The following is a 13,299-nucleotide window of genomic DNA, read 5'->3' as shown; positions in this document are numbered from 1 at the left end:
GAGGCCTAAGGGAGCAACACCCTATCCAGGGATCTGAACCTTTGTTTTAACAATCTGATGATGTTCTGTGCCACAATCCTGGTGGCTGTATGTGTTTTATTAGATTGCTTTCTGCTCTTGTTCATGGCTGTTTCAAGGGAGCCATGGCTAAAGAGAATATTCGTAGTTCCTGAGGAGCCATCCATTCAGTGTGATTACAGGTGAGGAAGGCCATTCAGGCCATCTCAGCTCATCCATCCAAAATAACCCTAAAGACAGTCACTGCAGCATCCCATTGGTTCTTAAATGATTCCAAAGTTTTTGCCTCCACTACCCTATTTGAGAGTCCTCTTTATGTGAAGAACAACATTCTGATATCAGTGCTAAATTTACCTTTTACTAGTTTGTACCTGTGTCCTCTTGTTCGACACTCGCTATTTATTTCAGAGTAATTTTTTGGATTTACCTTTTCCATACCATTTACGATGTTATACACCTCGATAAGATCACCTCTCAGATGCCTCCTTTCAAGGATGAAGAACCTGAGACACTCTAGTCTTTCCTGTTACCAAAAGAACTAGCAAGTAACCCTGCATAACTCACTGAAAAGACACTGATACTGTGGGTGCACATCCTTCAAAGTGGCAATGATGCACAGGAGAAAGATCAATAAGGGACAACCTGGAAGATTCCAATCACTAAAGCTGTAATTTATGAAGAGTGGCTCAGGGACCTGAGCTTGCTTTTCTTGGAGGGCTGTGATTGTCTCTCATTTAAAAGAAAAAACATTCATAATAATTTAAGTGAGTAGGTCATTTAACCAAAGCCATAACAGCAGAACTAGAAGAGATGTGTCCTAAATTAACTTGCTACAAAGTAAAGCCAGAGATTAGAAGTTGAAAAATTCAAAAGGAACATGGGGTCAAGGATTCAATATCAGGGGATCTGACAAAGCATTTGACACAGCTGCCCTACTGGACTACAGTTCACTGCTAATTCAATGGAATATTTTTTTTTTATCACTGTATCCCAGTCAGAGATACAGGCTTCCTCATTAGATAAGGCTTGAACTCAACCACCAGAGGGTTTTGTTTTGCTGTCATCAATGCAATTTCCCTTCCTACTTGTTGAAATGGAGGGAGACACCAAGGAAAATGAATCATCAAACTGCTGTTATGAATCCTTTCTTTGACAGGCTTTGTGCTTTAAGTTACAACCAAAATAAACTTGGAGCCACAGGAGATACCATTACACCCTGCCATGAATAGCAAGGCTTCAAAAACCTGGTAAAACAGCCTGGGTTTTAATGACTCACAAGTCAGGCTCCAGACTGGATTTCAGTTCCAAAAAGGCAGATCAAAGATTTCCAGTCTTATGAGTTCAAGATGCATCTACTGTTTACCAACCTTCTGCCACATTTTGATGAAGAAGAGCTCTTGAGAGAAGTTAAAGTAAACGTTGGTGTCATATGCATCATCTCCTGCATTTTGAATGGTGACATTCACAGAGATGTTCTTCACTGCCCCCAATGCTAAGAAAGCCTTGTGCTCATCAATGCTGAAAAATCAGAAAACAGAAATAAATTAGCATTCTGCACTGTTCAGAATCCTCATGGAGCCCTGCTGCAGTTGGGGTAAAGTGTAGACATCAAGTACCTCAATAATTTAAATTTGATAAGCTGAAACTGAATGCTCAGAGATATCTCATTAGCAACATCTGGGCCTTTGCTAAAGTGCACAGTAACATACTGCTTCCATCCATGACTAACATCCATTGGATATTAACATAATCAGTGCCTCTAATTGTGAATCAGAGCTACCTTTTTAAATCTCATTTTTAAAATATATTTCATAGGAAAGTACAATCTAGCTGGCCAGTCCCAAAGATAGAGCACAGTTCAGGCAAAAATGGAGAGGCTGCACGAAATCAGAAAGCACTTATCATGGTCAGAGAAGGGAACAGGGGAGGGAGGGGGATATAGCCCAATAAATCTGAAATAGAAGGTCAGATGCAGCAGCAATTTCCCAAAGATCAGGGTAAGTTTTCCATTCATTTGAATGGACAATATTGACAGAATATAACATCAAACGCTCACAAAGATTTTTATATCCTAACCTGAAGATGTGGTTTCTGCACTGTTTAAAAGCAAGTTTTGGTACTCAGTATCAAATGTCAGAGGTACATCTTAATACTTAATACACCTATATCCCAATCTTTCTAACATATAATATACATGGAACATAGAATTTACTGCAGATTATTTCTGAAAATACATCATGAGGTAAATTTAATTAGTTATTATTCCGAGTGCAGAACCTTGCTGCACAATCACAGGTACACACCCAATTCGTAGCCGTCCCATTTTCCAGTGACTGCTGGCCAGGCCTCTCTCCTTCACCCACACCCCTCCCATTCCCCACAGTCCCCAGCTGAAGAGGGAAGTGCAGCAGTGTGGTGGAATGAATAGGGACCCAGTGAGCTGAAAATTGGGAGGAGTACAAATCGGGTGTACTGACCGATTGTCCGATCTGCTCTGCTGTCAAGGGAGGCGCCGCACCAGGAATGCTAACTTGGAAAATTACCGCCATATTTATTAATCGTGTACGACCGCATTGTGGGCACTGAGCACACAGTCAATTATGCCCACACCAACAGGCTACCAGTTTCAAGACTGACTAAACATAGAGTAAACCCCACATAAAGTGAAAACAGTGCAAACTGTTCCATGAAGGGATTTAAAAGCTGCCATCTAATGTCCAAGATTTGCCATTGGCTCTAAACTGATCAAGCTTTACTCTGATGTCATTTGAACTCAAATAACCACCTACTGGTTCTAGGTACAAACATGTCAGGGATATTTGACTGCCGCAGTATGAAAGCATCATGGCAGCTCCCAGAGAATCTGGCGCAGACCTGTGGGAACCTTTCTTGTGGTTTCACACCAGCTGAACATTGATGGAATGAAATCCCTTGCGTTTGACGAATGCTCCTGGTTGACCTGGTGGTGCTCGGATTGCCACGTGTGCGCAGTCAATAGCACCCTGTACCTGTGGGAAGCCAGCCAGAGACGCGAATCCAAGTGCCCGTTCATTCTGGCTATTGTCATCACAGGGGAAGTTTACATACCTCCCAGCCCTGGCAAACAATCCGTCAGTCACCTGCCTTATGCATTTATGTGCAGCCGACTGCAAGACCCTCGCTATGTCTCCAGTAGTGCCCTGGAAGGAACCAGAGGCAAAAAAAAACCGGAGGGTGGTGGTGACTTTCACAGCCACGGGTAATGCGCGGCCGCCAGGTCCAGCAGGCAGCAGGTCTTCTTCTAGGAGGCTGCAGGTGTGTCTCCAACCACCTGACGTGATAATCTCAGCCTTCAGAAGCACTACTGTTCCGAGAGGTCAAGGAAGCTGAGCCTCTGTCTGTACGCCCTGTTACATGGGTAGTGCCTCCTGCAACCTCGACCCCTCTGTTGCTCTCTGTTGTCCACCTGCAGCTCCCTCCACACCACGACATTGCTGTTGTGGATGCTGATTGTCTTCCTCATCTGAACTCCAAACAAAAGCAACTATGACACCACCCATCCTGATGTTCTCTGTGTGAACACCTCCAAACTGTACAAATACGTCTGTCATAACAAATACTCTCACCAAACCGTTTCCCAGAGGGAACTGAGAAAACAGCTGTGAGCACTGAGCCTTTATTCATATCGGGACTCCTGACCTTTAACAATCTCCACACAGTGCCACTCAATCTCATCTCCGTTTTACTGATGGGTTTCCTGAAACCCGTGGAGGAGGCGTTAATTTCAAGTCACTGCCAAAATCTCCGGAAAGGAGCCTCGTTTAAATATTATAATGGCGGACCCGCCTCTCCAGAGTGGGTTACTCGGACGCCCCTAAACCCACCGCGATTAAACCGGAAGTTGGTATGCTCGTTGGTTGGTGTCGGGTTTCACATTTTTAACAATTTAAACCCCCCCTACCCCCGACCCTCTCCCACCAGTCATGGGGGATTAAAATTCCCCCCAGTGTACTCCCAAATAAATATAATTCTCCGCATTATAAAGGTTAATTTCGAAGGTTTTACTTTTAAAGGCTCCAGTCAGCATGAACATCATATGAATGTTACATACACATGGACAAAGTGCCAAGAAACGTCAGACACAGCAAAAACCAGAACAGGCTCAGTTAGCTTTCTTTATCCTGAAGCTTTTACAGAGCAACAAGGTGGGTTGATGTTCAGAACAAGCAAAGTGGCAAGAAAAACAGGAAATGGGAAAATGGCTGTCATCCAAGATTCACGAAACTGTATCACACCAGTTTAATTGTTTACTTCACTGCAGCCAGAGCCATTATAAAAAAGCTGAGGTAATCATTGTGATCATATTTTACACTGTATATATCCACACAAAGTACAAAATGGTGAATGTGGGAGGCCTGGTAACTTGAGCAGTACATATAGTGAACAGGACTCCAATTAACAACAATAGAACTCAAATTCTAGGCTTGAACTTGATCTCTCAGTGGACAAGTTTCAGTAATTCTAAGGCTTCAAATGGAGACCTTCACAGTACGAGAGGATTAAAACACCAGGATCAGTCCTGCCTGTACAAGTAAGTGCCATTACCCACCATAGATGTGTACCCACAGTGGCAATGGAACAGTCTGCAGACCCCGCCATTCTCTTCCCACCCCGACTCCCCTCAGTACCCAGCTCCAGAAGAAAGTGGGGCAGGGTTTAGAGAAAATTAGCACGAGAAGTCACCATTTAGCATATAGACAGGAGCTTGACTAAAATTACAAAAAAATTGAATAAAAAATACGAGTCAACGTAAATCACCCAGTTTTTCTGTCGAGTTACAAAAGAATATTTCAAATATACTTGCCATAAGATAGTAATTTGTTATGTCACTGCAAAAACATTGGTATTCAAAGAAAACATTTCATGTTGAAGTCAAAACCACAATGGCAACAAAAAGAAAACACAAATAGTTCGTTTTACGGCAAATCATGAGACTGAATGAGTTTTATTGAAGAAAGTTGGCAGAACAGCCGACTGGAAAATATGAAAATTGAAGAATTTAACGGCTGAACAGTTGCGGGGGGGGGGGGGGGGGCGGGGGGCAGCATTTTATAAATTGCTTTTCCACTGTTTTATGACATTATGTGATTTAACCACAGAAAAATTAAACAGCTCTTCCCCCCAATGTTTGAAGTGCCAAGTACTGTCTAAATAGAATATCCACACAGTGGTACTGCAGTGTCCCAGTCCCTGAAACATTCTGTTTGTCATACTTTTTTTCCAGATAAATGCTGCATAGTATTAACCACTCAAGTGATGAATTTCAGTTCAAAACAAAACTTAACAAGGAAATATTCTTAATCGTCATGATAATGAAACAGTTACATTCCCTACGGCTGTGTTCCTAATGGGGCAGGAGGCATTCTACGCAATAGGAAACCCATCAAACTTATCAAATACACCTGCACAAATAACTCAAAAGGAAATCTTTTACTTTAGACCATATGATGCAATGACGAGCCAATAGTAACACAGGGATAGGTCTCATGACAGACGATTGTTCACTGACACTCTATATATAGGAACATAGGAACAGGAGTAGGCCATTCAGCCTCTCGTGCCTGCTCCGCCATTTGATAAGATCATGGCTGATCTGTGATCTAGCTCCATACACCCGCCTTTGGCCCATATCCCTTAATACCTTTGGTTGCCGAAAAGCTAGCTATCTCAGATTTAAATTTAGCAATTGAGCTCGTATCAATTGCCGTTTGCGGAAGAGAGTTCCAAACTTCTACCACCCTTTGTGTGTAGAAATGTTTTCTAATCTCGCTCCTGAAAGGTCTGGCTCTAATTTTTAGACTGTGCCCCCTAAATAGTTTTTCTCTATCCACCCTATCCGTTCCCCTTAGTATCTTATAAACTTCGATCAGATCACCCCTTAACCTTCGAAACTCTAGAGACTACAACCCCAATTTGTGTAATCTCTCCTCGTAACTTAACCCTTGAAGTCCGGGTATCATTCTAGTAAACCTACGCTGCACTCCCTCCAAGGCCAATATGTCCTTCCGAAGGTGCAGTGCCCAGAACTGCTCACAGTATTCCAGGTGCGGTCTAATCAGGGTTTTGTATAGCTGCAGCATAACTTCTGCCCCCTTGTACTCTAGTCCTCTAGATATAAAGGCCAACATTCCATTAGCCTTATTATTTTCTGCACCTGTTCATGACACTTCAATGATCTATGTACCTGAACCACTAAGTCCTTTTGGACATCCACTGTTTTTAACTTGTTACCATTTAGAAAGTACCCTGTTCTATCCCTTTTTGATCCAACGTGGATGACCTCACGTTTGTCTACATTGAATTCCATTTGCCACAGTTTTGCCCATTCACCTAATCTATCAATATCACTTTGTAATTTTAAGTTTTCAGCTACACTGCTTACAATGCCACCAATCTTTGTGTCATCGGCAAACTTAGATATGAGACTTTCTATGCCTTCATCTAAGTGGTTAATAAATATTGTGAATAATTGAGGCCCCAAGACAGATCCCTGCGGGACTCCACTAGTCACATCCTGCCAATGTGAGTACTTACCCATTATCCCTACTCTCTGTCGCCTTTCGCTCAGCCAACTTCCTAACCAAGTCCGTACTTTTCCCTCGATTCCATGGGCTTCTATCTTAGCTAACAGTCTCTTATGTGGGACCTTATCAAATGCCTTCTGGAAGTCCATATAAATAACATCCATTGACATTCCCCTGTCCACTACTTTAGTCACCTCTTCAAAAAATTCAATCAGGTTTGTCAGGCACGACCTACCTTTCACAAATCCATGCTGGCTCTCTCTGATTAACTGAAAATTCTCGAGGTGTTCAGTCACCCTATCCTTAATTATAGACTCCAGCAATTTCCCCACAACAGATGTTATGCTAACTGGTCTATAATTCCCCGGTTTCCCTCTCTCTCCTTTCTTAAAAAGCGGAGTGACATGTGCAATTTTCCAATCTAGAGGGACAGTTCCTGAATCTAGAGAACTTTGAAAGATTATAGTTAGGGCATCTGCAATGTGCTCACCTACTTCCTTTAAAACCCTGGGATGGAAACCATCTGGTCCTGGGGATTTGTCACTCTATAGTGCTATTATTTTCTTCATTACTGTTACTTTACTTATGTTAATATTATCGAGTCCCTATCCCTGATTCAATATTAGTTTTCTTGGGATATCGGGCATGCTATCCTCTTTTTCGACTGTAAATACTGACACAAAGTAATCGTTCAACATATCTGCCATTTCCCCATTGTCAATGACAATATCCCCACTTTCAGTTTTTAAGGGGCCAACACTGCTCCTGACCACCCTCTTTTTCCTAATATAACTATAAAAGTTCTTCGTATTGGTTTTGATATCCCTTGCAAGTTTCTTTTCATACTCTCTTTTTGTAGCTCTTACTATCTGTTTTGTGACCCTTTGTTGATCTTTGTATCTTTCCCATTCGCCAGGATCTGTGCCATTTTTTGCCTTTTTGTATGCCCTTTCCTTATGTCTTATACTGTCCCTTACCTCTTTAGTTGTCCATAGCTGTTTTTTTGGCAAATAGAGTTCTTGCCCCTCAGGGGTACAAACCGATTCTGTATCACGTTAAATGTTTCTTTAAACATTTCCCACTGATCATCAGTCGTTTTACCCATTAACAGATTTGCCCAGTTTACTGCGGACAGTCTCTGTCTTATCCCATTGAAGTCGACCTTACCCAAGTCTAGAATCTTAGCAGCTGACTCACTTTTTTCCCTTTCAAACACTACATTGAACTCGATCATGTTATGATCACTATTGGATAGATGTTCGCGTACAGTTAAGCTGTTAACTAAATCTGGTTCATTACTCATTACTAAATCTAGTATGGCTTGCCCCCTTGTTGCCTCTAGGACATACTGCTGTGGAAAACTATCCTGGACACACTCAAGAAATTCACCACCTTTCTGACAGTTGCTAGTCTGCTTTTCCCAATCTATGTGAAGGTTAAAGTCCCCCATTAAGACCACTATGCCTTTCTTACACGCTTGTCTAATCTCTGCATTCATACAATCTAGCACTTCAGAGCTGCTGCCAGGGGTCCTATACACAACTCCCACTATAGTCTTAGATCCTTTCCTATTTCTCAATTCAACCCATAAGGTCTCTGTTGGCTGCTTACCTCTCGTTATATCCTCCTTTATCATTGAATTGATTTCATCTCTAATCACTAAGTCTACTCCTCCCCCTCTTCCATTTTCCCTATCTCTCCTGTAGACCTTATAACCCGGTATATTTCGTTCCCAATCCTGACCATCCTGCAGCCATGTCTCAGTAATAGCTATCATGTCATACCCTCCAATTTGAATTTGAACCTGTAGTTCATTTAATTTATTCCTTATACTCCGTGCATTTGTATATAGAACTCTTAGTGGGGCCACACACCCTAGCCTGACCTTCAGCTTTGATGCTGGGTTAATCGCCTTACGCCTTCTAGTTTTCACTTTATCTGTAGTGTCTAAAGTATGCTTTCTTTCTGCTGCTCTACGCTTTTCCCTTTCACTTGTTGTTGAACAACTGTTTGAACTATTTGTATTGTAAATTTCCCCTGGGTCTTCCCCTCTCTTGCTGCTCTCAACTTTACTCCCTTCTGACTCCCCGCTCAGGTTCCCATCCCCCTGCCACTCTAGTTTAAACCTTCCCCAACAGCACTAGCAAACACCCCTGCGAGGAGATTGGTCCCGGTCCTGCTCGGGTGTAACCCGTCCCGCTTGCACAAGTCCCACCTTCCCCAGAACCGGTCCCAATATCCCAGGAATCTAAATCCCTCCCTCCTACACCATCCCTGCAGCCACGCATTCATCCTGTCTATTTTCCTGTTCCTATACTCACTAGCACGTGGCACTGGTAGTAATCCTGAAATCACTACCTTTGAGGTCCTGCTTTTTAATTTATCTCCTAACTCCTTAAATTCACCTTGCAGGACCTCATCCCTTTTCTTTACCTATGTCGTTGGTACCGATATGGACCACGACTACTGGCTGTTCACCCTCCCCATCCAGAATGTCCTGCAGCCGCTCCGCAACATCCTTGACCCTAGCACCAGGGAGGCAACATACCATCCTGGAGTCATGTTTGCGGCCATAGAAACGCCTATCTGTTCCCCTTACAATTGAATCCCCTATCACTATAAGCCCTGCCACTCTTCTTCCTCCCCTCCTGTGCAGCTGAGCCACCCGTGGTGCCACAAACTTGGCTCTTGCTGCTAATAATAGTATGAGCCCCAGCTGACCATCAGATTGCAATGCATGAATTGTGTCACATGAATTCTTGACATCAGATGGAGGAGGAAGGTGTCAATTTATATACAAGCACATAAACAAGCGTACGTGCACATCCAGGTTCAAATGAGAGGCTCAGTGAAAAGAGACGGTCGGAAACGGTTTGAAGTGACAAATTGGTCTTCATGAACAGTTGTTAAATGGGACATTTTCCAGCCTACTAATTTCTCAAAGAAATCTTGGCAGTGGAATTCCTCATGTTGATAATTATTTTAGAAATCTTGTTTTAGGAAATCGTAGTTTGTACCTATTCCAACTTTCTTCACTGAACTTAGGAAGAGGAGGAATTGGCCTCATCTTGAATTTAAGAGGAAGTTGCTTAAGTCCTTCTTATACCTAACCTGCTGATGGGAGAACACACACTGGATAATGATGTCTCTGTTGCACTGGCTGGTTTCTACTGCCTGTATATTTGGGTTTCTTCAAAATTTAAAGCATCAGTGTACATGAGCAGGCATCCACACACACTGTGTGCCACACAACTGGCACCAGCAGTGACATTCCAAGTTTCAAAGGAAGTCAGAGCGCCCAGTGTGTTCACTGTAACTTGGTCTCACACAGATTATGCAAACCTATTGGTCATCGCCCACTGATCCAAGACTTGTGCCAGTCTATAGTAGGTCCAATTCACATCATGATCCTGAAGCATTGTTTCTACTCTCAGTGTTACAATGGAGTCATTTGGCGGATCAAATGCAATCAGCCCTTCTCAAGAACTGTGGCTGCTATGGCAGCAGCAAAACTGCATCAGAAAAAATTACCTCGCGGCTTCTCCTGCTCCATTGCTGTGACTTCAGCGGAGGTTCAGTGGAATCACGTTTACACAAGTAAACAGGGTTTCCGCCAAACGTACAGCAGCAAAATGGGAGAAGCCCTGAGGAAATTCACCCCGCTAGTATAGTAAAATAATCAAATGTCATCAGGTGGCATACACGTATCAGGCAGCACCAGAGATTTGGAACATGATTTTCTACCCTGCAACATGCCCCCTGCTGAGTCAGATGGGCTCAAGTTCAATCCCCACTCCAGGAGGTCAGCCTATACCCTGGGCTGGGAATTGCAGGCAGTACTGCTGATGGAGTCAAAGGTGCTGTGTTTTGGGTGAGATGTTAAACCAAGGTCTTATTTAAATGGACCAAGAACTTCCCAGGGCACAATTTAAAAATAGCAACAAGAAGGTAGTAATCACAAAAAAATTAAACAGCATTTCCTCCCACTGTCAAGTGGGACTTAACTGTCTAAACAGAGGCTGGGGTTTTCTGCTTAAGCATGCACCAGCCTGTGATCTTCTCCCCATCCACTTTAATGGGTGGAAAATCGTAGGCTGGTGAGCAAAGAAGCAGAAAACCCTGACCATAATACCTAAATACTGCAGATAAGCCACAGTGTCCCAGTCCTTTAAGCTTTCTGTCTGCCCTGGTAACTTTTTTCAGATGAGTGCTATTAACCCTTCAAATGCTGAATTTCAGTTCAAACGAAAAGTCCTTAACTGCGCACTGAGAAGGAAGTATTCTTAATTGCCATGATAATGAAGTGAGTAACATACTGGTAATAAAACAAGCATTTAGATAACCAGGAACGAAACAGTTACTACTTACCTGCCATTCACACACTGTATGGCAGTGGGACAGGGGCATTCTACTCAATCTGAAACCCATCAAATTTATCAAATAAAAGAATTGTGGGGAGGGTAATTTTCCAGGTGTCGGTAACGTTTCAATGAACTAATGATACTCAGAACCAGTTGCCACTTGTGAATGGAGCTTATTATCTTCAGCTTTAGACTTATGAAGACTGATTTTAACCTTACACAGTGGCAGAAATCGGACAGTAGCGGATCAGCCATCCGTTATACACCCGCCCGACTTTCCTTTCCAATGACTTCAATCGCCGGTGTATAACCGGATGCCGATCTGTTACCGTCTGTTTTCGGTTCCTACCGAAGTTGAATCTTACATCCATAATGTTGGAAACCAATTTGCGAACATACCGCGAAAACGACAATTAAGCTGATCTAATTGAAGTGGGTCGTATTACAGTTTCCAATCGTTAAAGGACCTGCAAAAGGAATTTAGATTCAAACTGAGTCCCTGTCTGCTTGCAACGGGAGCCTTGGCTGACTTCAAAGTCGGGAAGATAAAATGCCGCCAGCAGGGAACAGCGGTGCCTTGGGCTGATTTTAACCCCTCCCATGCACCGTTCCTGGTGGGGGGAGGGGTTAAAATCAACCCCAATGTTGCAGTTGTGCTGGGACTTTGAACCGAAGCAGGAATAAAGACTCCAGTTTGTCTGGAGGCTGCAAAAAACCCCAAATATCATCCCAACTTCCCAATCATACTATGTCATCTGTCATCAAATCACTCATCCATCTTGTCATCTGTTCTGCATTATTCAAATAGTTGCACAGCAGGGTCACAAAAGCCTAGGTATTCTCTTAGTAGCCCGAAGGACTCAATCTTTGCGATTGAAAATGGCTGCAGCTTCAGTCGATCAGTCCAGTAGCATTCTAATTGTCACAGGAGTGTTTGCAGGCAGAAAGAGCTTGTGATTTTTTTATATAAGTATATTTAATTATTTCTTCACCAAACCACCAACTTCTTGTTTTTACCCTGTGTAATCCTTCTCCTTTGACCCCTGACAATTCCAAATCAATCTTCCATCCTTTAATAAAACAGATGATGTCAAAGGATAAAATCTTCAGCACATTTTCTCCTCCTCTGCATCATATGACCGAGGTTTATGTTTTATAGGCAAGCAGGGCAAGAAATTTCCAGTCTGTGCTAAATTAAAGGGACCAATAATTAAACTTAAGCCAATTCTCCATTCTCTCAGTTTACACAGAAACTGCATATTCAAACGAATAAGGAAAGGAAACATCCAAGATGATGTGCACAACAGCCCTTAGGTTGGATTAAATCTGAACAGATATGTCTTAGTTTTTGACAATGAAAATTGCTGCCTGCCATTCGATGCGTTTAGTTTTGCTTCGTAAATATTATACTGTGAGGCACTTTAAAAGGATGGGCTCAATATGCTTTGTTCGTTCCACTTAAGGCTTTGGCAGTAATTTCCAACCTGGTGGGAAACCTCGCTCAGCAAATGCGCATGTTGGTAATCTGGGCACATGCTGCATAGGACTGTCTGACCATTTAAATCAACAAGTGCCCGAAATTTCCAATATGCACTGCCACCAGGTGAGTTCCCTGCCAGGAGTGTGGTGTTGGAAAATAGGGCCTCATGTTCCCCTCTGTACATTAATTTTGGCAGAAAGTAGACCTATACCAGTAGAAAGTGATACCGACTGTTTCTACTACCACATTGTGTCTGGTTAAATCCTACAATGTTCAATATAGTCAACGACGTGGCCATGACAGACATCACAAAATACCTGCAGGGATAGACAACCATCTGTACTATCAGTAGAGATTAGTGGAAAATATATCTTTTTTCTTCTAAAAGGCCTCGTTGAGAGCAGTTTATGCAGAATTACATGGTGGGGGAGATATAAACTAAAAGTGAGTCCTGAAATCCAGCTCAGAACTGACCTTCCTATCATGCGGACTAAGACAGGTTGATTTTTACCATGGAAATTCCTTCTAGCAGTACATCCTCTCCATGCTCACACAATAGACAGAAAGGACCCCTTTTGATGGCACTACATTGGATGTTCTTCTGGAAGAGGTGCAGCAGAGGAGGGTTGCTATATCTGCGGCAGAGTGGAACCCTCCTTGTGTGAGCAAATGTGGGAGTATGTACGGTAGGAGTGGCGGATAGAGCCAATGTTGTCTTCTTCATCCACAGATTATGGGAGCAGATGAGGAAGGCACTCTCTGCCTCTATACCTTCTGCCTCTCCTCCTTTAAGACTATCCTTAAAGCCACGTTTTTGGTCACCCTCTTTAGCTCAGTGTTCATTGTTTTTTTATTACAACTCTGTGACCCACATTGG

At 42.8% G+C, this 13,299-nt stretch overlaps 1 protein-coding gene across 1 annotated transcript in view; it reads right to left on the bottom strand.

The window, feature by feature from the left end:
• itga9 (integrin, alpha 9) overlaps positions 1-13,299 on the bottom strand; it is a 382,843-nt gene that overhangs the window by 121,374 nt on the left and 248,170 nt on the right. Inside the window, exon 18 of the mRNA XM_067981373.1 lies at positions 1,386-1,536. Coding sequence (XP_067837474.1) covers positions 1,386-1,536 — 151 coding nt within the window. The remainder of the gene's footprint in view (positions 1-1,385; positions 1,537-13,299) is intronic.

Source organism: Heptranchias perlo, chromosome 3 (assembly GCF_035084215.1).
Source record: "Heptranchias perlo isolate sHepPer1 chromosome 3, sHepPer1.hap1, whole genome shotgun sequence".
Classification (NCBI taxonomy): domain Eukaryota; kingdom Metazoa; phylum Chordata; class Chondrichthyes; order Hexanchiformes; family Hexanchidae; genus Heptranchias; species Heptranchias perlo.
Note: the sequence above shows the minus strand (reverse complement) of the source record. Positions and strands in the feature narration are given on the sequence as shown.